This window comes from Amborella trichopoda, chromosome 8 (assembly GCF_054954075.1).
Source record: "Amborella trichopoda isolate Santa Cruz 75 chromosome 8, AtrichopodaSantaCruz75HAP2 v2.0, whole genome shotgun sequence".
NCBI lineage: Eukaryota > Viridiplantae > Streptophyta > Magnoliopsida > Amborellales > Amborellaceae > Amborella > Amborella trichopoda.
Genome location: NC_142343.1, coordinates 34,647,675 through 34,672,422, shown reverse-complemented (window position 1 = coordinate 34,672,422; position 24,748 = coordinate 34,647,675). Strand labels below are relative to the sequence as shown.

The 24,748-nt window shown below is 34.4% G+C and overlaps 2 protein-coding genes across 4 annotated transcripts; one reads left to right on the top strand and one right to left on the bottom strand.

The window, feature by feature from the left end:
* Nucleotides 1–3,044: 3,044 nt before the first annotated feature.
* LOC18423495 (putative protein phosphatase 2C 18) lies at nt 3,045–11,313 on the top strand. Of its 3 annotated transcripts, XM_006828096.4 has the most exons (5): nt 3,045–3,840; nt 4,172–4,501; nt 5,087–5,204; nt 5,927–6,150; nt 10,787–11,313. In XM_006828096.4, the coding sequence occupies exons 1-5, from the start codon at nt 3,709–3,711 to the stop codon at nt 11,174–11,176; spliced, it is 1,194 nt and encodes a 397-aa protein (XP_006828159.1). In that variant the 5' UTR covers nt 3,045–3,708; the 3' UTR covers nt 11,177–11,313. The 3 variants fall into 3 exon arrangements, with proteins under 3 accessions (XP_006828159.1, XP_088730352.1, XP_088730353.1); XM_088874226.1 differs by lacking the exon at nt 4,172–4,501; XM_088874227.1 differs by lacking the exons at nt 4,172–4,501; nt 5,087–5,204 and having other exon boundaries at nt 3,711–3,840.
* Nucleotides 11,314–23,114: 11,801 nt separating this feature from the next.
* On the bottom strand, nt 23,115–24,222 carry LOC18423496 (uncharacterized). The gene has a single exon (XM_006828097.3). It carries the CDS (start codon nt 23,774–23,776, stop codon nt 23,264–23,266), a length of 513 nt encoding a protein of 170 aa, XP_006828160.1. The 5' UTR covers nt 23,777–24,222; the 3' UTR covers nt 23,115–23,263.
* Between the last annotated feature and the right edge of the window lie 526 nt (nt 24,223–24,748).

Sequence of the window (24,748 nt, the reverse complement as noted above, 5' to 3'; positions counted from 1 at the left end):
ACTCATGGTACACTATAAAAAAACTTTTTAAATGAGCTCTAAAAATGCCTCCATAATTAGGAGTCCAAATATGTGTCTTAACATGACACATCTTTTAATTTACTACAGAATAGAATATAAGCATCACATGATAAAATTGATATCTCTCAACTCATAAATAGTTTATGTCTGAATCTTTTTTAGTATTGAAATAGACTCAAAATATAAAATAGTGCTCAGATCCATCTATAAATCACACCATTTAGTGAATTTACGTTTTAGTGATATTTACGTCACAATGTAATTTTTCAGCAGAAAATCAGGTTGAGCACCTCTCAATAAAAAAATTGTTTCTTTTAATCCTTAAAGAATTTCTTCTTGAAATATTGTATTGAAAACTAGACTCAAATGTAAATCATAACATCATGGTGTGAATCCCAAATAGTAATTTTCTTCAGAAAAATATATAAATGACATTCACGTCACAAAATAAATCATACTGCAGAATTCCTGGATGAATACTGACTAGTAAAATTATTTTTTCTCTCTATTCTCATGGAGTTTTCTTTCAAATCAATTTTGTTTGAAAGTAGACACAGAATGGTAGCACATATGTTTCCACAAGCTTCACATCGCTCTTTTAAGTAGGCTTTGATAAATGCAATTATTCATATCTCAATGAAGAACACACCAAATTACAAAAAATTTAAGATGACCTCTCTTCAATCCGAAATTTTTATTCTTATATTCTCTTAGATATTTCTTTCTCAAATAAATTTTATTAGAAACTAGACTCGGAATGGAAGCTTAAAAACTTAGTGTGAGCCATAAAATATTTTGTTAAGAATGTAAATAAAATTATAACTTCCAAGTTATTACAATAATTTTCATTGCAGAAAACAACACTTGTGCACCCTTAAATATACCATATTTTTCAAACCACAAGGAATTTCTTGATGAAACTAATTTTTTTTTTATTTTTAAAAGTAGACTTAATTTGATAAGTTATCTTCAAATTTTAGTTAGAAATAAAGTCATATTGGTAGAAAAAATCACGGAACTTAATGGACAGTTCCTAGATTTTGTCGGGTCAGAACTGATACCTTCATTGATGAATTCATAACTCTAAATTCCCTTAGGATCTCCCACTGAAATTTTGCAGGTAGTTTCTACTCTAAAAAACATATAATATTACTGAAGTATACAACAAAAAATAACTCATTATCTTCTTCATATCACGGCTCCAAAATAGCACAGAATACCCATTCTGCATAGTGCATTTTTCGGTATTTGAATATTGTAATAAGTCCTTAACCAAGGTGTATTATTTGACCCCAAAGGTCATTAGTTTTCTTATATCTCAATCCCAAGCTTGATCTAGGCTTAATAAAGAGAAAATACAACTAATGATATCAAGTGTCAATAACTTTGAAATCAATGAAAGGAAAACTAATGCGATATTGTCGATGAATATATTTTTTTATTTTTCTTTTTTTCAACCATTTTCTTTTCTTTTGACAAAAATAACTTACAAGTAGTCTTATTACAATAACAAATCCAAAATCTTAGAAACCTTCATGCCACTAAACAAGTAGGAAGATCTACCAAGCAAGTTTTTGTAGAAAAATTGCTTGAAGCCTTTAATACTACATTTCTTGAGTTTATTCGACACAGACTAGTTTATTGTACGTTGGCACACAAGTAAATCCACCTTGATTTTTGATAAATTTGTTGGAAATGCATCTCAAATATATTGAAATGTATCTCCGTGCATTTATAGCCCAAAAAATAATGCAAATCAAATGATGCGTGAAGAAATAAAATAAACATACTCCATTATTTATTTTGGAGAATCGTTTGTTGGGTGCAAATCCACGATTGTTGCTATGCAGGCTTAGAGATCTACATCATCCACCAAACAAAGAGTAGACCTACACTATAAATAAATGGGTGTGGTTTGTATAGAATCGAGGCTCTAAACAATCAAAATAAAGCACGCCATCAAATATTGTCTAGAAATGTGGTTTAAATACTGGAAATCTTTGTGATAGTCATAAAATATATTTTTATTTTTAATTATAAAATTTAAACCTTAAAAAATAGTAGATCGAGCAAAACTTGAAAATCTTGAAAATTGACGGTCTAAAAATGCATTACAATGTGCACTATTTACAAAACTTAAAACCTATTTTTTCTCATGTCCATGCATCTTGATGTCGAAATGATCAATTTGAGGATATTTGATCATCAAAACAACCTCTTCTAGTGCAATTTTTAAGGTAGGCTGTAATTTGATTGTTTAGAGCATCGGCTCTATATAAACTTTTTTCTAAATAATATTCCCTCCAAAGAAAAAGTTAAATCAACCGCTCAAATATTTTCTCTAAAAAATATCATTTCTAATTTTTAAAATTATTTATTTTTACAGATTAATAATCTACATTTTAAAGATTATACATTCCATAAAAATTACGATTAAATTCTATGGGTGTGGTTTGTATAGAGCCGAGGCTCTAAACAATCAAAGTAAAGCACACCTTCAAATATTTTTGAAAAAATTGGCTATCCAAAAATGTGTTATAAAATGCACTATTTCTAAAACATGAAATTTAATTTTTTCTCATGTTTATGCATCTTGATGTCGAGATGATCAATTTGAAGATTTTTTATCATCAAAACAACCTCTTGTGAGGAAATAATTTATGTGGTGGGCTGTATATAAGCTTTTTGCTTTATTCTTACATTTTTAGTGTATTCCTCATCTTTTGTCGTGACGTCAACGGAATCCATTCCGTAAAGCGGACGCATTTGAGTGAGTGCGTGGGCCGACGCACCACAGCGCTGGCCTTCGACAAATGTCCTTAAAAATGAATCGACTAATTTCCCTAAATATTTCTTGGCCTCCCTCTTTCTTCCATTAAATTTTGTGGGCCTCTGTCTCTCTCTCTTTACCATGTGACGTCAACGAAGACGGCCGTAGAAGACCCGTTGCCCTTTGTTGAGTCCTGACAACGGCCGCTGTTTGCTTTCATGCCTCATAAAAGCATTGAATTTCATGACTGGACGAGAAAATGATGAGAGCAAAACAACCATGATGAGAGAGAAAGCACTGACCGATCATCAATGTCCCTTTCCATTGGCTACTAAATTTGATAAAACTTTTTGCTAGCTAAGTCTCTTTAATGGCTTTGGAGAAAGTTCAAGCACGTTCTTTGGTACAGGCTCTAAAAGTTTTGGGTCTCCGGGTTCTTTTTGGGGGTGATTTGCAGTAACTGCAAAGAAGTTTTCGATTATAAATTTTGGATCTTGAGAAATGACGTTTGTCTTTGTTTTGGCGGAGAAAACAGTGAATCGCACTTTCTCTCTCTAGAAAAGTTCGATTGCTCCGCCCATCGAAAGAAATTGGTTGCTCCGCTGTTGGCAGTGGTGATTATTTTTCTGTTGAGAAAAATCTATTTTTCAGGGGCGGTAGCCTTTTTGGTTTAGGGTGAACAAATTGGGCTTCTCTCTCTAGAAATTAGGGTAATTAATCAGGCGTTTTGGAAGGGGCTTTGCATTGTTTTCTCTGTGGATTAGAACTGGGTTTCTCTCTGTGATTAAGTTGGGGGCGTCTCTCTGTTTTTGCTGCTGAGAAAATTTGGGTTGTGGGTTTTCTTTGAGAATGATGAAACAGGGTCTCTCTTTCTAAAAACATTGAAGATTTGTTGGTTTTTTTAGAGAGAGCAAGAGATGGGGGTTTGTTGCAGTAAAGAGGCTGTTGGTTCTGAAGAAGAAGATATCAATAGTTCAGGCGCAATCGCCTCGATGTTTACTCAGCAAGGTCAAAAGGGAATTAATCAAGACGCCATGATTTTATGCGAGGTATCATATAATCTCCTCAATTATCACTGCAATTTTTTTAAAAAAGATGCATCATTTTTCTCTGCCTTTTCATTTCAATCTTTAAACTTTTAGAATTGGTCAAAAGAAATTTCCATTAAAGCTTTATGGAAAAACATAACATGTCCTCAATTTTGTTTTGATTTCCTCTCAAATTCATCTGTTACGTTTTTTTTTTTCATTGTATAATTAGAAGTAAGATATCTTGAATGTTTCCTGATTTACTCTCAGTTCTCTTTTTTTTTCTCTTTCTTGAGTGTTTTTCAACTGATTCCTTGTTCTATATTACAAATTGTGTAAAAACAAAAACCAGGATTTTGCCTGGAAAACAGGGACCATATTTTGTGGTGTTTTTGATGGCCATGGACCTTATGGCCATAAGGTGGCTCGCCATGTGAGAGACAATCTACCTTCTAAGCTTAAGTCTGAATGCGAGGCTTGTGAACTGGATTCAGATGAAACAGAAGATTGTAGTGAGAGAAACAGCGAGAATGGGGAGCGAAAAACAGAGTACCCCCCTGAATTCTCTTCATGGAAGGCCAGTTTTTTGCAGGCTTTTAGAGATATAGATAGAGAATTGAGGGTGCACCCCGAGATTGATTGCTTTTGCAGTGGCACTACTGCTGTTGCATTGGTTAAACAGGTGTGAAGACACTCCTCCCCCTCTCTCTCTCTCTGTACCAGGTGTGCCGACACTTTGTCTCATTTGCTGGATGCGGTCCTAAGTTTTACTGGTTACTACATTACTAGGGGTGGCAATCAGGTCGGGTCAATCCGCAGACCCGCGGGTCCACCTCAATCCTAATTCGGGTCTGCAGGTCGACCTGAATCCTGAATTGGGTCAGGTTCCAAATGCTTGGACCGGACTCGCGTCGAGTCTGGGTTCAGCATTTACCCTATCGGGTCGGTATAGTTATATAATTTATTTATTTTATTTCCTTAACTTCTAGACTAGGGTGGTCCAGATCTGGTCTAGATCCAAGTCATTTGGACTCAACCTAGGTCCTGGTTGGGTCCGGGCTGATACAAAGCCTAGTCGGATTAGGTCAAAGGTCCGTGTCAACCTGGACCGGACCTAACCCATTGCCGCCCCTACTTGCAGAGTCTATTTGGTGTGACCATATAGTGCATCAGTTGATATTAAGGATTTTTCTTTTAGCATATTGTGTTGGATTTGAATTGTTGATTTAGTTGAACAAGTTATTTATTTGGTTAATTTTTAATTCAGGGAGAGCACCTGGTTATTGCTAATTTAGGAGATTCACGTGCTATTCTGTGCACTAGAGATGATAACAACAAGATGGTGCCTCTTCAGCTCACCGTTGATTTGAAGCCTAATCTTCCAAGTATGCTCTCTTGACCATTGCTTTGGATGGTTTAGATAAGCCAAACTGTACATGTATCAATTAGTGATATTAGAAAGAGCAAAAAAATTTTATGTATCACTGCCGTTACATTATTCCCCTTGCTTTTTTTCGATTTCAAATTTATGACAAATTTTACTTAAGGTGGCTATTAATTATTTTCTAAGAAAAATGTTTTGATAGGGCTGCGGCTCTATTAAAATAAGTAAAGCCTCATCTCAAAACTCACCAAAAATTACAGTCCTGGTGTAGAAAACCATCAAATTCATCATCTCAGCCTTACTGTTATACTTGCGAAATTTTTTTTGGGATTTCATGCATAAAAAATAAATGTATACTGCCACACATTTTCTAGACCGGCTATTTCACCCTAAAATTAAGTCATTCATGGATCCATAAAATATTTGCTATTTCTTGAGTTTTGGATTTTATAATCGATTGAGAGCCATCAAGGAGATTTCCATTACCAAAACTGCTTTCGAGAGATATTCTAAGGGAGGCTTTACTTTGTTTTCATAAAGCTCAAGTCTTATTGAAACTCCATCCTTTCTTTGATCTCTTTGCTGTCTTTCTAATCTTGTAGAGCTTTTCCCCTGTTTAAATTTCCTCTCATATTTTTCATAGCATCTTTTATGAAAAAAGTTTAAAAACCTTATGAGAAATTCTAAAACTGTACGTTTGTTCTATTACTTGGGTTTTCTTAGGTGAAGCTGAGAGAATAAAGCAATGTAAGGGGAGGGTATTTGCGATGGAAGAAGAGCCTGATGTCGCTAGAATGTGGTTACCTAACGAAGATTGTCCAGGCTTGGCCATGGCTAGGGCCTTTGGGGACTTCTGTCTCAAAGACTATGGCCTTATCTCTGTCCCCCATCTCTCTTATCGGAAACTAACGCCTAAGGATGAGTTCGTTGTTCTCGCCACAGATGGGGTAAGCATTTCAATCTTTCCTCTCTCTTTTGCATGTTGCATGTCGAGCATTTGCAGTCTGCTGTTGAAGGTGGCAACGGGTTGGGCATGGGCCAGGCCAGGCCAGCCATCGTCCCCATAAGGCCGGCCTTGGTCCTGTTAGTAACGAGCTGGGCTAAAAAAAAACGAAGAAAAAATAAAAGAAAAACTAGAAAAAAAGAGGGCTGGCCTGGCTGAACCCGGGTAGGCAGTAGTCCTAGCTGGCCCTTGACCCACGGTTTGTAGTGCGGGCCCTACTTTTTAAGGATCGGGCCAATTGGGTCGGGTTGGGCCACCCAGCCCGCTACCAGCCTTGATACATGTCTCAATCGATGGATGAATGTGATAGATATAGATTTTAAAATTGACTTTTCATATGACACCTTTGTTTCTTACGATAGCTTGAAAAATCCTTGTTCCACCCTTATTATGAAATTTAATATTTCAAAAACAATACTGATCGAGCACATCTATAAATATTTAAAGGGAAATGATGGGATTAGCCCAATAGTTCATATGAACATATGAGTTCAACAGTCTAGATTGAATCTGAGCTGATCTGACGATCACGGATGTCTGGTAGTGCTTAAGTTTTTTTTTTTTTTTACATATCCAAATTACTTGAAATTTTAGGTATCTGTTCTTATCATTAAGGCACACTTAATTAAAATATAAAAAAAATTATTCGTGAAAAACAAAATAACCAAAATACCTCCTTAAACTTTTCGAGGGTATTTTGGTCAATTTATTTCATGGAAAATATTTATTTGACATTTTTCGAAGATTCATCTATTTCTGATGAACACACACTTAAAATTTCAAGTGATTTGAATTTATAAAAAAAAAACTAAAATTCAAACACTACCAGACGTCCGTGATCTTCAGATTGGCCCAGATTCAATCTGGGACATTGGGTTCATATTTTCATATGAGCTAGTGGGTTAATCCCATCTTTTTCCATATTTAAAAACCTTTAAAATGGACAATTGAGATAGCTTATAATAAAATACACTACTTTTACGATTTGAAATTTATTTTTCTCTTTATATTTATGCATCTCTACTCGAGGTCGAGTCGAAAGGTTTTTTAAGTTGGGAACACTCTTTTTAATTAGGTTTTTAAAGTACATTTATAGTATAGGGTAAGCTTTCTATGTTTCCCCTACAACATAAAACTTATATACTTCCTCTAATCCAGCCCTCCATTTTGAATGAAGGGCCAAGATTGCTCCAATCACAATGTCATATCTCTATACTATTTTATTTTTAATTTTTTTTCTATAAACTATTTTGATACTAAATTTTGTACGTCCAATCCACTATTAAACTCACACTAGCGAAAAATATAAAAAAAATATTTTCAATAAAATATATAAAAAAATATTTTCAATAAAATAAAATGACCAAAATACCCTTGAAAGTTTCAAGGGGTATTTTGGCCATTATATTTTATCAAAAAATATTTTTAATATTTTTTACAGGTGCGCCCCAATGAGAATATGACACGTACCAAATTTCATATTCACACAATTTGTATAAAAAAAAAATTTTAAAAAAAAAATACTTTGAGACATTGGATCTAAGATCAAACGGTGAGTGGCTCTCTTGATCAAAATTAGACGGCTGGATGATAGGGAAAACATAGATCTTTTATGCTGTAGGGGAAGTATAGAAACCTTTCCCTATACTATAAAATTGCAACCATATATAAACTTTCCTCTGATACATATCCTCTCCTTTAAGTGACAAAGGTCATTCTTAAGGGGCTAGGACGGACACCTATGTCTTTGGTGTTACAAACACTCAATCGATTAAGGAAAAAATTTATGGGTTATGTTAGGCTGCTCCCATTATGTTTATTATTGTACTCAGCAAACTTTGGATACTTCTATACCCTTCTTTTGTACATGGAACATTTTTTTAAGGGAAAAGTTTAAATAAGGTTGCAACCTTAAAATATAGAATAATAGATGCACCTCAAAAATCTATCAGAAATGTTGTTTTAATGTTGAATAAACCCTCTAATCGATCATCTCGACATTAAGATGTATGAATATGAAAAAAAAAAAGTTTTTGAGTCCCGAAAATAGTGCATCTTGCGACACATTATCTAGACTGTCTATTTTCAAGATTTTCATATATTTATAGATCTACTTGATTTTAACCATTTTTGGAATTTTAAATTTTTTAATTAGGTATGAAAATAGATTTTAAGATAATACTAAGAATTTTTCGCAACAATATTACATGTTATGATAAAATTTTAAGGTGTAGCTTAATTAGATTGTCTAGGGTTGCATCTTTATAAAAACCGCACTCTTTTTTAATAAGGGTATTTTTAGTCATTAAAATGGATATGATGTCATCTGCGTGACATTATCCATTAGTAGCTTTTGATGCTCTATGGGTGATGTCATATCTCATGTAGATGCACACCCTTTTTTTTTTTGCATGTATTAATTCCTGTAACATTTATTGCCTAAACCCACACCTCTCTGTCTCTCTCCATTTTTATATCACCAGCGAACAACAAAACACATTCTCTCTCTTTATTTTAGTTTAGTTTCAAGTAGTTTGTATTGCTCTCTTTCTCTCCATTGTCGTGTTTATTTGTCTATCTCTATCTCTCACTCTTGCTGGTTTTAAGAAGTTGGTGTTGGTGTTGGTGTTGGTCTGTGTCTCCTATTTTCAAGTTGTCAGCGTTGTAAGAAGTTGATTGTCCCGACGAGGCTGATTGGATGTGGTTAGAATCGAAATCAGCCGACGTATGTGATTCTGATTCTGATTCTCTTCTAGCTTAATCAGCTCTTTATTTCTTAACTTAAAACTATCTACAACCTAAGAGCAAATGAATTTAGTTTTGGCCATGGGAGCACGGGTCCAATCAAGTTGGTGGTAGAAACAAAAGGGAATGAGTATACTAGGATTCGTATTATCACAAGTAAAGCTATGTTGATGAATGCCATCACCGTCCATCGGATGAAATTGACTGTGATAAGAGATTTTGTGTCCTGTTATTTGTGATCCAAATTGTAGGTACGCCACTTGACACCTTATATTTTTATATGGTCATATAAACTATATTAGAATATGTTGACAAAAAGAGCAAGACAAAAAAAACTAGACTGAAACCTCTATTTGTATTATTGATACAAGGAAGTGTAAATTATATTTGGATTTGCATTTCTATTTAATAAAAAATGGCTTTCCGTATTTGCCTTTGTATATATTATAAAATCTGAAAATTAATTGTTTTGATGTCAAGAGATTCTTTATGATAAAATATTAGGAGGTTAATAAACAACATATCTATAGGATGAGTATAGCAAAGATGAAGACGCTGAGATGGATGAGTAGCAAGACAAAAAATTATAGAATTCAAAATAAATACATTCGATGGAACTTAGGTATGACTTTAATAAGTGATAAGATGAGTGAAAGTAGACTTAGACCGTCTGGCCATATGCATTGTAAACTTAACTCGACACTGATTAGGAGGTACAATTTGGTTCAAATGAAAGGTTCTAAGAAGGCATAAGGAAGATCCATAAAGATATGGACGGAAGTAGTGATAAAAGATATGATGGCGTATGGTCTTATCGAGGGTATGACTCTTAGTAGAGCTGAATGACGGAACATGATTCGTATAGTCTACTTCCAAATAATTTGGATAAAGTTCAAATGATGATGCTGATGATGATGTAGAGCGTCCTTTTTTGGATCTCTTATATGCTTTGAACTAGTCATCATTGATAGATGTATTTTGGAGTTTGAATTCCTTATTAGACGTTAAACATATATCACGACAAGCACCCTTTTTATTATCATGATTAAATTACTTTGAATACCCCACACCAATGTGCTCTGTCCCCACTCCTTATCAAAATAATGTAGAAAACCATTGATTATTTGGCTAGTTGGGGTTTGTGTGGGGCAGGCAACTTCAGCCTAGTACTCTCGGATTTTTGCACAGGGTATTAATAACATCAGGTTAGTAGCGGTTAGGTTTACTTAAAAGTTTAGGTGGTGTGAATGGTTCAAAATATCCGGATGGTCTATCTGGGACATTTCAACCCATCCATAATTTCTCCATTCGTGATCGGGGTGTCTACAGTTGTTCATCTTTGACGCTTATATCTCACTCGGTGTAATACAAAGCGGCAAAGAAATAAACGCATGCAGTAAAAGTCTTGGTGTGTCACTGCGCCAAAGAGAGCACAATTATTTAACTTTTTCTTTCTTATTTTATCAATTAATACTATTTTATTTTGATATCTTGTATGCTTCTTCTTTTTTTATAACTTGTATTAATGAGTGAAAGTGAAAGCTATATCTCATAATTTAAAAAACAGCTATTAAATGCTAAGAAACCCCTCTGGAAATGGAATTCAGAAATAATTGCATAGCACCTTACCTTTTACAAGATGCGCATGTAATAATTGCAGAGGACCTTATCTTTACAAGATAGAGTACCATACCACCTAGAGGCTTCCAATAAATGTTGTTAGGCCTATTAAGAAAAAGGACCGGACCACCATCCATCAGTCTATAAATAAAATGATTTTATTATTTTGTGTTCTTCTGCAATTTTTGCCCTGACATATTTCCTTTATTTGGAAGGTTTGGGATGTATTGACGAACAAGGAAGTCATAAACATCGTTGCCTCCTCTAAGGATCGTTCTTCAGCGGCTCGAACACTGGTAACCCGAGCAGTTAGAGCTTGGAAATACAAATACCCAACATCAAAAATCGACGATTGTGCAGTTATTTGCCTCTACCTAAGAACGGAACCAACTGTAGCCTCCAAAGCCTCTTCCGAAGCACTGGAGTCGGTTCATAGTTGCCCGGAATCTTTGATTTCTGGTCGTTTGCGAGATGCTGATGATGGAGAAGGAGATGGTTTTCCACCTTGTTGTGTGGTAAGAGAGGGTAAGGATGAGGAAGAATGGAGCGCCCTAGAGGGTGTGACAAGAGTGAACTCTATTGTGAAGCTTTCTCGGAGATCTTGATGTCTTTCTCTTTTTAATTTTGTGTTGTTTCTTTCGTAGTTTTGTTGTACATGTTTTTGTTTTAAAGGGTGAGTTAGAAGCACCAAGATTTGGAGTTGTTTGGTTGGGGGTAGAAAGGAAATCTCTCTTTGGGAAAATGTTTTGATGGGGCTGCAGCGTTATCGAAATAAGTAAAACCTCACCTTAAAACTCATTGAAAATTACAACTCTTGCATCGGAAAGCATTGAAATCGATCATCTCAACCTTGATAATTATGGTTTTACAAAAATTTAGGATTGCAAGTCTTAAAAATGGTATATATTGTAACACATTATCTAGACTGTCCATTTTCCAATGTTCATGGATATATAGAATTATGCTTTTTTTGAGCGACAAATTTCGTTATCGGTTGTATATATAGATTTTAGAGCCATCATAGAGATTTCTTATGCCCAAAGTGGTTTTCAGATGAGGTTTCGTAGTGAGGCTTTACTTTTTTTCTATAAAGCCTTGGCCAAACAGAAGCTGCATCCAGTTTTTTTAATCAATATTTCTCTGAAAAAATTGTTGGGTTACTCTACTATAGGACATTTTGGACACATTCTGGCCATATTACCATTCGATAATTTTTATTAAGTATAGAATATTTTTAAGGGCCCATTTGGCACATGATTTTGGGACATGGATTTTTAACATCTTGGATAATTATTAAAAACCACCATTTGGTTTGTTTAATGGTTAGGATATTAAAAATTTACAGAAATTAAATCTTGGAAAGTCACCTAACTTTTCAATGATTTCATTTCCCCATCAAAACCTGTTTATTTTTTAATTTCCAAGGCCATGGATTCAACTCGTTGGCCCCCTCTACTTGAAACATAGGGCAAATTTGTTGTTAGTCCTAGATATAAAAAAAATCAAATAAGTAAATCAATATACAACTTATTTAGATCTATTATTAAATCACACGATGGAGTTAATGCTCCATACCAAATCCTAGAGACTAAGTTAATTGATGACAAGCAATATTGAGAGTCATCTTTAGTGAAATCTTATTCACCTCGCATCTCTCTTTTTCTATCATTTTCTCTCTCTATTTCTTAAGAGGTTAACCCTTTTTTATAGAGAACACATTTGTTTTGTAACTCTCACATTCATGGTCTTTAAGATTTGAGATCCAAGTATAATTGCTGCTTTAATTCCCTTAAGTGCAGCTAATTATAATTAACAAGCTGTCACCAAATTGTTAATCATAAGTAACGAGCTAAATCTGTCATTAGTCCCATAATGACTCACATAATAGGATGTCATCCAAACATTCATGCAATTTGATAAAAGATATTTAGAAATTAAATATTTATAGATCTATAATATAAAAATAATAATTGTTACAACAAATCCAAATACACTACAGGGTTTTCCCTCCAGTGACACAGGTTTTTCTTTCAGTGCAACATGCTTTTAAAATTAAAAAATGGATCCAAACATATGGCATTATTGTTGTGTGCGGAATCTCTAAACCTGATAGGTTGGTTTTTTTGGCTAATAAAGTACGAGAAAAATAGAACAAACAATAAGCAAAAAAAAAGATAAAGCAAAAAAGAAATATTACAAACAAAACACTAGAATTTATGTAGTTCACCCCAAGAGGATTACATGTACGGAAATCTACTATACCAATGTAAGTTACATCAAGGATTTTGAGACATAGAGTTACCTTTCTAACCTTAAACAAAATTCAGTTGAGACAACTTTTTTAAACCACTCTCCCGACCGACACCACATGTCGTTCTTCCTTCTCTTTACTTTTAGCAACCATTGTTGACATTATCGGATAGAGTTACGAGAGCAACAAGAAACTAAATTTCTTTCTAACTTAAAGGGGAAACCACCCAAATTCTTCATAAAAACCACTTCTCTACAATAAACCACTATCTTAATCTATATGAGGTACCATCGAAATGTTTCTCTCCATATAAAGTTCTATTCTCTCTAAGGGGAGGCCTTCCCTCTCATGCCACCTTTCCCATATGGTGACCCATAAAAGGCACACATATTATTTCCTCTTTTATCATATATATATATATATATATATATATATATATATATATATATATATATATATATATATATATATATATATATATATATATATATATATATATATATATATATATATATATATATATATCAAAGGTTAGAAATTCACTTTATATAAGAAAATTCCTATAGATGTTACATATATTTCAAAAACCAATAGATATATCCAAGAGTCCTAACCTTTATGTGAATGATTTTGGATAACACCAAATGAAACATTCTCCACCTTGATATCAAAATCACTTGTTCATCATACCAGCATTAATTGGATAGCTTTATAAATTCTTCATCTTTTGCCAAACACATTTCTTCATCATTCTTATTGAAAACTAGTGTTTGACATCAAATTTCTCCACCTCAAACCTTGCATTCGAAACATTTACTGCCATACCAAAAACCCCAAACCATGCTCTGATACCACTTGTTGTGCGTGGAAGCTCTAAACTCGATTTATTGATTTTTTGACAAAAAAAGTTTGAGAACAAGTAGAACATGCAATAAGCAAGAAAAATAAAGCCGGAAAGATGAAACAAACAAATATTAAAACAATCTTATATAATAGGGAATATTGTTCACTTTTTGTTTTGGGCAAAGCTGAAGATAAGCAATAATAATAAAGTAGAAAATCAGAATATTCTATGCCATACGAAACCTAAGACAAAAAGCAGAAAATATTTTTCTAAAATATTATGTGTAATAAGAAAACCTAATACAGAAAGCAGAAAATATTTTTCTAGGGGTATGTTTTGTAAAGAGCCCAGTCTCTAAACAATCAAATTGGAGCGTACCTTCATATAGTGTCGAGAAGTGTGGTTTCAATACTGGAAATCTTTGTGATAGCGTTAAAATATATTTTCATGTTTATTTATAAAGTTTAAAGCTTCAAAAATAGTGTAGATCAATAAATGTATGAGAACTTGAAAATCTTGAAAATTAACGGTCCAAAAATGTGTTACAAAATACATTATTTCCAAAACTTAAAATCCATTCTTTTTCATGTCTATACATCTTGATGTGGAGATGATCAATTTGAAGATATCTGAGCATCAAAACAACCTCTTATAGTGAATTTTTTGAGGTAGGCTTAAATTTGATTATTTAGCGCCTCAGTTCTATATAAACTTTTTCGTTTTTCCGGTCCCTCTTTTTTTGTTAGTACTGAAACAGGAAAGTTTAGGAAACATAAAACACAATAATAGAAAACCAAGGGACAAAGGCCGTATTTGTCTGAATTGAAGATCTATAGAGAATATTTGGTGGGAATTTTAAGGGATTTGGCTTACGGTTCAGCCTAGGACTTTCTAGGGTTTTTTTAGATCTAGGGTTTTTTCCAATTTAAGGGGATTTTTTTTCTTCTTTTTTGGAATTTTCTAGGAATTCTTGGATATAGGGTTTTTTTTTTTTGGGAGCTTTGGTCATTTTTTATAATATTCTCCAGGTTTTTATGTTCCAAATTTCCTAGGAGATTTTTCATAATTATTTTTATATAATTTTTCATGGTTTTTGGATGATTTTGTTACGAAAGGTTAATGGGGTTTATACAGGCGTTAAGACAAAAAATTTCTGGGGAATAGTCCCTTAGGAGTAGGGATCCTAGGCTTGGTGATAGGGTTTGACCAGCCAAACTCGTTCAATATTGCCTCCAGAAGCTTCTAGAATCCTTGACCAAAAAAGTTCAATTTTGTAGAAATTTCCAAATTTTTTTTGGAAGAATAGGGATCAACAACATGACATTCACTTGTCGCGAGGTCCACATTTGAAGGCCTAGCGATGCGTATCACATTATTGATCCCTATTTGGCATAGATTCATCTTCGACTACTGGGTATGGTGCACTACGGTTTACTGTACTAGTGTGACCCCTAAGGTTCAGGTTGTAGGTTTTAGAGAATTCCCTTCCCCAAAATTTCAGGGCAGTTGCCCTACAAATCACTTTGATGGATGACTTCCGATGATTTTATTGCATCCTTAGGACAATTGCCCGTGTGGATATTATAGACAAGGAAATTTTGTGGGAATTATGAATAGTTTCCTCTTCCGGGTAGTTTATTGATTTGTTTATGGCTTAAAGAGTGAAAGTTTGCTGTATTTTGTAAGTTCACTTTTTTTCAAAACTTGTCAAAGCATCTTACATAATGTTGGTGATAGTACAAATTGAATTCCTCAATTCCCAGTAAAGGTTCATATAAAGTTCCTAAAAATGAAAAACATAGTATTAATGCAAGAGCATATTGTACAAGCAATTGATTGCATTACTATCATATCGATTAGAGATTAAATGAAGTTATATTATGACAGTAACACAACAAAATGAGGAATTTGCATTCTTAGTAGTATTCAACGTAGGTTCACATAACTCCTACAATTTTCCCATAATTGCACTAAAATACTTTTATAGTCCCAAAGGATTTTAGAACATTGAGTACTCTAGTTGATATTGTGACAATTGATTTGTTCAATTCTAGTTGATATTGTAACAATTGATTGGTTCTAGTTGAACAGTTTTATGGTTCTTTTATTGATCACTAACTTCATTGAAGTAGTTCAGAATTAGAATTACCAGATAATTTAGGAGAGTTATGTGAACTTAGTAACTTCATATGTGAAGATGAGTATTATCCCACAACTGAATAATCTTTTCTTCTGTTTTCCCATATCATCTAATCTTATTTTACTGATAGTAGCTATGCTGTAAATAATCTGTTTCTGTTGAATCTTAGAATGGTCCAACTATTCTTGTCTTTCCATTCCATGGATTTACCGTTCTTTTTTGTACATATAACTTCCTTCAGATCCTTCCATTTTGGTAAATTGATTGTTGAATAACTGTTCTCTCTCTTTCTGATTTCCAAGGAGAAAGAGGATGCTCATTATTAATGTATTCTACACTTGGTGGAAGTCAACAAAAAACAGAAATATTTCCTCCCCAAAATCCTTATTTAAAGTTTAAATAACAACTCCTAACATCCAATTCAAAAGATTACTTAGGTACACTTCCTGAATAGGATCTTACAGGCAGATCCATTACACATTCATCTATTCATGTTGAATTGATTTACTCTTTTGAAATTTTATTATCTTGATAGACAATTTTTTTTTTTTGAGAATGCATTATTTTGAAGCCATTCTCATGCACACATCTACTCTATCAAGAAAGAACCACAATCATGTCATATTTTTTATGAAAATTAAAATCCTTTCCTATTCATGAATGCTTTAAAGTAATGAATTCATTACTATTTCCAGATGCAAGTTTCTAACAACCACAAAATCTTGATAAAATCTCAAATCTCCACAAAATCCTCATGATTTCCCTGGCTTATAAATAACATAAGAAAATGCTAATCTCAGATACAATTCACATATGTTGACTATATAGACATTTATCGAATCTCCTTTGGTGCCGGCTTCGAGTTTGCTAGTAAACAACACACAGACACCACTAGAAGACCAAATATCAATAAAAATGATGGAATAACTCATCATCTAGGATACCCTCTTATGCTGTGATTCTTCAGTTCATATGTATTCATTACTTATAAATCTTCAGTAATAAAAAAAAATTAAAAAGAGATAAAAAAATCACCAAACAAGCCAATCAAGATATCTCCTTGGAACAATGATTGGAGTAGGAAAATTCTAGGATACCCCAAGACATCATCTTATAAGCTTATTCATTATAAAAGTTTGTAACAGGTTTGGTGAGATCTTTCATAATTGTTAACTAGTTATGTGAGGTTAACAGAATCCCTTCAATCGTGCACGGATAGTCCGATGGGTGCCATGTTCTGGTCCCTTATACTCTTAACAACCACACTAACTCTTCTGATAATCCCAGTTTGAAAATTTCTTAACAAATTGTTTTTTCTATAAAAATTTCTTAACAAAGTTGCTTTTGCTATAATATTCACTTTTCCTTGGCTCAATCTTTGATGGTTTGAGATTTCTGTTCTTGTTAATGGCTTTTGATGGATGATATATTGAGAATGAAGGAGATAAAATTGATTTCAAAAACCAGACATGAATTCTAAAAGCAACACACACACACACATGCACATTCATAAAGCAATTGATTGGTCTCACTCAAGAGAATTTATGGGTGTCAAAATCATATTCCCCACTTTATTGGGCAAGAGGGACGTGGCATTATTTTCTTCCTCTTGTTTTAGTCATATTTAAGGGGGGGGGTTTTCTCCACTAAACCCTCACTAGATTGGTAGTTCAATAGAAGAAATGTACAAAGCTATAATAATATAATAAAGATGTAGAGGATCGTATCCATATCTACTCACGTGTGATCTTGATTCCCTTGATATCATTTACATCTCATAAGCTGTGCGTTGCACGAGTGCTTTTATAAAATTTGATTATGATTAATTTATTTCATGTTTGATTGATTAGAGAAATCTGGAGATTTGGATGTTAGAGATTTTGGCAGAGAAAAAGAAATGAGAAATGTGGAATTTAGGCATAAAACACTTGAAAAATAAACTACCGTGTCAACATTTATAGGGGCAGAGGCTCCAGCAAAGGTGACTAGAGCGGATATCCATACTATTCATTCAACGATTGTGCTGTTTGATTCATTAGTCCGAAATGGCCATTGAGCTTGTTTGACAAATCGACCAAACCGATATACGAGGGAAGCATTTCGAGCATCCGACTATTGGAGTGAAGATGTTTGTTACTTTTAAACAAGGAAAATCAATAGGTTTCTGCTATAGTGGTTGAGGCATATAAGTAACACAACTCTGAATCGAAGTGGCACATAAGTCACACAACTCTATGTCTAAGCGTTAAATGCTTATCCACCAAACAAAAGAGAAGGGAGGTAGTTGCATCTTCAACTTCTATTTATTCTACATGAAAGTTGGATTGTCATCACCATGTATTTCACAAGGTCAAAAACAAAAATCATAATTTGTAGAAATAGGACACTTTACTACCTTGCATGTTCAATTATTGTGGTTGAAAAACCAGTATGATTGAATGGTCCACCGGAGACTTGGGATATGATTAGATCTTTCTCAATAAAACTTCCCATGAGAATGTAAATTGAGGGTGATTGCTTATTAAGAGCTTGTTTGCCCCTGTAGATGAGCACAGATTAGATGCATCCTTATTGAGGACAGCGATCCATCACCTTCTATGGACACTTGCCTCCGTTGTGGATATCCTAAGTTTCTACGCCGATCCCTTCAAATACCCTAGCATCTTAGTTTTAATTATGCAGCAACAATCTACTCTTTCCCTATCCACCTATTGTCTGGTTATCCAAACAAGCACTGAATATTAAGGCTCCGAACTTCGGATTGCCTACCCTAAAAGAAGTCTTAAGGTGTGGTTGGATGAGAAAATGAGATGAACAAGCCATTTGCCTGTTGTGAGTTTAAGAATATGGCAAACCCATTATGTTATCCTGGTCTTGTTTCTCTTCTCAAATTTCTCTTGGATTCTCAACTCAATATTTCATTAGGAAGTTATAGTGCTATGTCATACAACACTGTTTTATGAAAAATGCTCCACTGTGAGGGTATCCACCATTCATTCTTGGTCATGGATGGTAAAGATTGATCACAACTTCATAAAACAAAGCATTTTCCTGGTTAACATTAACCTTACTGTGTACCGTAAGGAATGGATGGGTACCATGTAATATAAGCAGTAGCAAAAAAAACTCTTTATTAATTTGTCAAAATAATTTATTTTTATGTTTTTCCTTTCTTGAATAATGCAGAGGAAGCATGCTTGCCTTAGATGTGCCCACCATACATAACCGTCCCACGTTTACGGGAGTGTAGGCAGTGGCCACTATTGTTTTTCACTTAAAATAATACGTTGTACCTTTAGAGAAAACTAAAGTAAAATTAGGCAAGAGTCATGAGAAAAATTGGAGAAAGGTCATAACAATATGGTTTAACTCTGTCATGTCTCAATTTAGTCATGCCAGTCCCAAGCCCAGATAAAGAATGAGGGTTGTATCAAGGCAATCATTAAACTTTGGTATATTTTTACATGAATTTTGAATGGTCTTATTAAGGGCAGAATGATAGAACAAGATCTGTGTAGCTGATTTTAAATAGTTGGAGTAAGGCTCGGATGATGATTATAATGATTATGATATAATAGTATTATTTAATTTTTGTATAAAAAGATCACAATTTTTTTTAGCTCTCAGATGTAAAACTGGATCTTAATGTTTAAACAAATTTCTTCAAACTTCATGATACATCCCTAGCCGGTGTATTTCACATCTAACAGTTAGAAATAATTATATTTTTTTACCAAAGTGGATCATCTAATAATAAATAAATATAAATGAATGCACATGAAAGGGGTCAAGGGAACATTTTTTTTTACGTGCTTCCGATCAAATCAAGTTGTAACCTACTTGGAGCCCTAACCAAAAAAAAAAAGGGTTTTATATTTATGGGCATAGGCCAAAAGGAATAAGGAAGAAGTACATTGACCCAAAAAATAAATATATATATTGAAGCGCGTAGCTCTCTACTCATCATGTACGAAGCATGAATCAAAACATAAATATGTGAAAGTCTTGCTAGCTCTCTACTCATCATGGATGAAGCATGAAACAAAACATAAATATGTGAAAGTCTTGCTTCTCGCTCCGTTTACAAGTGGGAAGAGGCAAAAAAAAAAAAAAAAAAAAAAAAAGCCAGCTTATATACACTGGATCTCTCTCCATATATATATATACACACTATATATATATATATATATATATATATATATATACACGTGAGTGTTTGTATGTGTGTGATTCTGAGTGTGTCATTGGATAGGTTCAAAGTTTCTTTTTTTTTTTTTTCAAATTTGATGACACACTCCAAGAATCCATCTTGATATCTTATAATTAGAGCTAATTGTGACCTCTTTGTAACAAAACATAAATGGTCTTGTAGTATATAGTAGTGTTTTGTTCACTCTCTCTCTTTGCACACTGAACATTGAAGATTGAACCTTTGGCTCTCTGTCTATTTTCCATACTTTGGCACTGTCTCCCTCTGTCTTGGGTCCATTTTCTCACCTTTAAAACCATAAGCACTTGTTCCGGTCTCACTAACAAGCGTGCAAAGAAGAAAGTGACCCCAAAAAGAGAATTATATGTCTGAAACGTGAAAGAGTGAATGGGGAGACAAAGAAAGTAAGATTTTGAAAATCTCACTAAAATAAGTGTGAAGGATCAAACTATACGCAAGAGAAAATTATTTTCATGTGTGAATGTAGGGAAAAAGGGGGGAATGCCGTTTGAGATGGGAGCAATAATTCGAAAAGACGCATGCCATTCAGGACCACAGAACACCCCCACCTTTCCCCTCCACTACTTATCATGGCCCAGCTAAAACAATTAACACTATAAACGGTCCAGATATCATCATTAAGATCTTGACTCTCGATTTGAGCCATTGAAATAAACTAAAAAGCACGAAGTCACATGTGAATCTTAGCATCAACTCCTATCAAGGTGGTCCCAAATTGACGTTTGAGAGAGACGGCCAATTATCATTAGAGTGCTTACTTCAAAATAGTACTTCACTCGAGTATCTCTTCATCTATTTTGTTATGAAAAATTGTTTCATGCATGGTAGACCACATTTTAATATATGCGGTCCAGAAGTATAAAGCTTTTATCTTAAAGATGGATGTAAATACGTGGTCTATTTAAAAACAATTGAAACTAACAGTCCAAATGTTTTTTTGATAGAATTACTATTTCTAGTTCTTAAAATTTATTTATTTATTTTTTCATATTCTTGATCTCCATGTTAGATATTTCATTTTCTTAAAAGTCCAAAAATCTATCTAAAAAATAGATTTATTAAGAGCCTGCATTTCTACATGTGCGGGCTTGGCCCGCATGCTAACCATGTCCTTTTGTTATTTGCTATAGAGTACCCAAAATGACCCTATTTTGGATTTTCGAAACTTGAACAAGCCAAGGTACTTTGCCTATGCCAAATGATATAGATACACTTTCCAGGTTCCAAACTTGGAAAACGATTTTTCTATAAAAACTTATTGTTTGTGGTTTGGGACCTAGAACAACCAAAGGCGTTTAATCACTGGGCTTAAGTTGCCCGAACCAAATGATAAAACTAGCCCAGCTTGTTTTAGGTTTCAAACCTGCAAAATATATTTTATCTATTAAAATCCCTTAGACTGAGTTTGGAATTTAGAAGAAACAAGCATTTTAGTGATTTGACCCATGATTGTTATAGGCCATATCACCAAAAGAACTTTGCGTATTTAGGGTTGTAAAGCCTTAAGGATGGCATTTTAATAATTTTTAACCAAAACATTTGAAGAGGTACTCAAGTGAAATACTCTTGTAAAAGTAGCCAGTTTGTTGATAAATCCAGCTTTCGCAAATTTTTGGTAGTTTGTTCATTTTCATGATATTTTACCTTTATATTTTGAGATAATGGAACCTAAAAGACCTTAATTTTGAAGTACAAATTACAAGACTATTTCAGTTCTTTCATCCATCTCTCTTCCTTTTCCCTGAATTTCTGCCCAAATTCTGGCCGAGTTCCTGTATTGTTGGCCATTAAAAATGCTTTCATTAAAGGAATCCCTTATATTCTGGTTATTCGATAACGGCCATGAGTTTTAAAACAAGGAATATGGCCAAGTGTTTTGAGATTTCAAAGGCTTCGAAATGAACTTCTTTGATATTGAAACAAATTCTTTTTGGCACGGTCTACCAATTTAAAACAGAGGCCCCAAATTAACTTCGATTTTGATTAATTATTTAAGTTTTCACCGAAACCGAAATTTCGGTCAATTTGGTGCGAAATCCAAAAATTAAGTTCCCAACTTGACTCTAACGAAATTCGAAGCACAAAAACATTGCATCTGATTCCCTACTGTAAAAAAATTCCTTATGTATTTGTGCACACGATTTTGGAGAAGTGCTTGGTGAGCGGGCCGACTCACATTATTCTTGTGTGGTCTCCCAACAAAATATATCATGTATTTTTTATCCAAAATTTTAGAATTCAATAATATCAACCATGACAATGATCTAAATTTTGTATTTGTTTTTCCAAAAAATAATGATATTATTTTTTGAATTCCTTTTTTCATCGTCCATTTTAAATTTTAGTGGATGTAACATTGTTTGATATCCATGTTAGAGATGGATGTTAGATAGACAAGGGCCCGCACAATAATAGGTGAGTCGACTGACTCACCAAAACCGTGTCCCACTATTTTCATTAAGAATAGACAAGAATAGTAGGTGCAGTCTATGTAAAACGCATATTCTAACAAAAATCAAAAGTAAGGCATACTTTTAAACTTTGCCGAAAGATGTAATTTCAGCAACTTATTCATGATGTGGATCTATAAACATTTAGAAATCTTGAAAATGAACATTTAGAAATGTGTTGCAGGATGTATTATTTTTAAAACTTGAAATCTTTTGATTTCTTTTTTCATATCCATACGGCTCAAGATCTATATGATTAATTGGAAGGTAATTGGATGTCATAACAACCTTTTCATATAAATTTTTGAGGGGCCCCTCACTTCTATAACATACAATTGAGATACAATTGAGATAAGTATGTTGATTCAAATTTGCCTCAAGATGATGAAAAGAAAACAACATGACAAATTATGCCTATATTAGCAATGTAGAGAGACCTTCCCAGGTCCTAAATCTCACAATGGACGCTAAGATTTCACGGAGAAAGTTAGAATCCTGATTAGATCTAATGCTTATCACCATCCATTATGAGAAGGCACGGGATCCAGGGGCACATTGTAAATGAGGGACATTTCTACAATATGAATTCTCCAATTGGGAAATTCAAAAGAAAGAGAGAAAGGAGTGCATAAGGGAGAACAGGGATGTATTTGCAATCAATATTTACACTTTCTATCCACAATTTGCAATTTAAAAAAAAAAAAATTAGATATCCATTTTGGGGCTGACAAAAAATTCCCGGCAATAATCCGGTGGCGAGAAGGGCCATTTTGACCTCAAAAATCTGATAAAATCTCAGACATGCCCTCAGAGATGCTCTCTAGATTAGGTCTCCAAACTGCAACTCTCCCCCTCCTCCGATCTCGATGGCTGCCTCTTTTCTCTGTTAAAATGTCGGTTAAGTACCGATCATTTGATTTACCAGCACCTGGTTCTGGTTTTCCGGCAACTGGATTCCGGGCAATTTCCAAATCCTTCTTATCTTTCCTCTTTTTTGCCATTTTGGTCGGCTTGGTGTGATGCTTCTCTAGACCGAGGGCAGAGAAAGGGATTAAAAAGTAAATTTCCCCACGTTCTAGCTCGGCATCAGGGGGGAGGATCACAATCCCTTGAACAAGGTTCGGAACACAGGGTTTGACGACGTGCTTCGGATTTGCTTTCATGACTTCACCCGCTCGTATCGAGCCGCTCAGCTCCTCAACTCGACCATTGCAATGGACTATGCGGATCACGTCGAGCGCACCGAAGGGGAGGACGCATGCAATGCAACACCTCAGGCTGTTGCCCATTCCTCTTCTCTCTGGTTTTGTATCACCTCTCCTTTCAACCTCTCTTCCCTCTGTATCAACTGGTTTTTCGGAAACCTTCGAATTTTGTATCACTTCTCGCTCTCTACTAACAATCTTTTCCTTCTCTTCACTCTCTGTATCTTCTCTATATCTCTCTTCCCTCTGTCTTTGAAACCACTCTACTCTCTTTTGTTTCCTCTCAAAATTCGATCTTCTCTTCGTTCTCTGCAAGTTCTTCCCTATGAATCCTCTCTTTTAATGGGGTATTTGTGGATGAGAGAGGCAGGTTGGTATAATGATTCTTGTAATCGGCCATGGCCGTTGAAGTTAGAGAGAGAGAGAGAGAGAGAGAGAGAGAGAGGACCCACTCTTCAAAATCTCGCTGTTAGTGTTGGACAAAGACCCTTCTCTCTCTCTTCTCTCGCCACTCGATAATAAGTGTAGTTAGGTATGGGGAAGCGGGTCACAGGTGCTTAAATTATTGGGCAATGCCAGCTTGTTATTTCACTAACATCTGTTCTTCTCCTCCCCTTCTCCCGCTCTGTCTTTTATTATTATTATTTTTATTTTTTTTTTCTCTCTAAAAATTTTTTCGATTCTCATTACTTGGCATTTTCCTCAACTTATGCTATAGGGGTGGCAATCGGGTCGGGACCGAGCCGGTTAGCAGTCAAACCAAACTTGGTCCCGATCTGGCTCTAGATCTGGGGCTTGGGTCGGGATCGAGGCGTCAAACCCATCGGATTAAGTTCGGTCCAAATTACTTGGAGACTAACCAGTTAGTTGGCTCCCAACCCAACTAACTAATTTAACTAGTTGTACGATATATAAAATAATTTTAAAATTTCTAGACCCAAAAACACACTGACCGGTGGATCGGGTCTTGATACGAATGACTTGGAGTCCTGCTCCAAGTTAGGCCTAGTCGGGTGGGTCTACCCAGACCTGACCTAACCTATTGCCACCACTATC

What these genes read in the sequence shown, in the direction of transcription:
- LOC18423496 (XM_006828097.3), bottom strand. Translation starts at nt 23,776, where the DNA reads ATGGGCAACAGCCTGAGGTGTTGCATTGCATGCGTCCTCCCCTTCGGT.
- LOC18423495 (XM_006828096.4), top strand. Translation starts at nt 3,709, where the DNA reads ATGGGGGTTTGTTGCAGTAAAGAGGCTGTTGGTTCTGAAGAAGAAGAT. An exon ending in CTGTTGCATTGGTTAAACAG is followed by an intron (nt 4,502 to 5,086) that starts GTGTGAAGACAC and finishes TTTTTAATTCAG; the next exon opens with GGAGAGCACCTGGTTATTGC. An exon ending in TTTGAAGCCTAATCTTCCAA is followed by an intron (nt 5,205 to 5,926) that starts GTATGCTCTCTT and finishes GGGTTTTCTTAG; the next exon opens with GTGAAGCTGAGAGAATAAAG.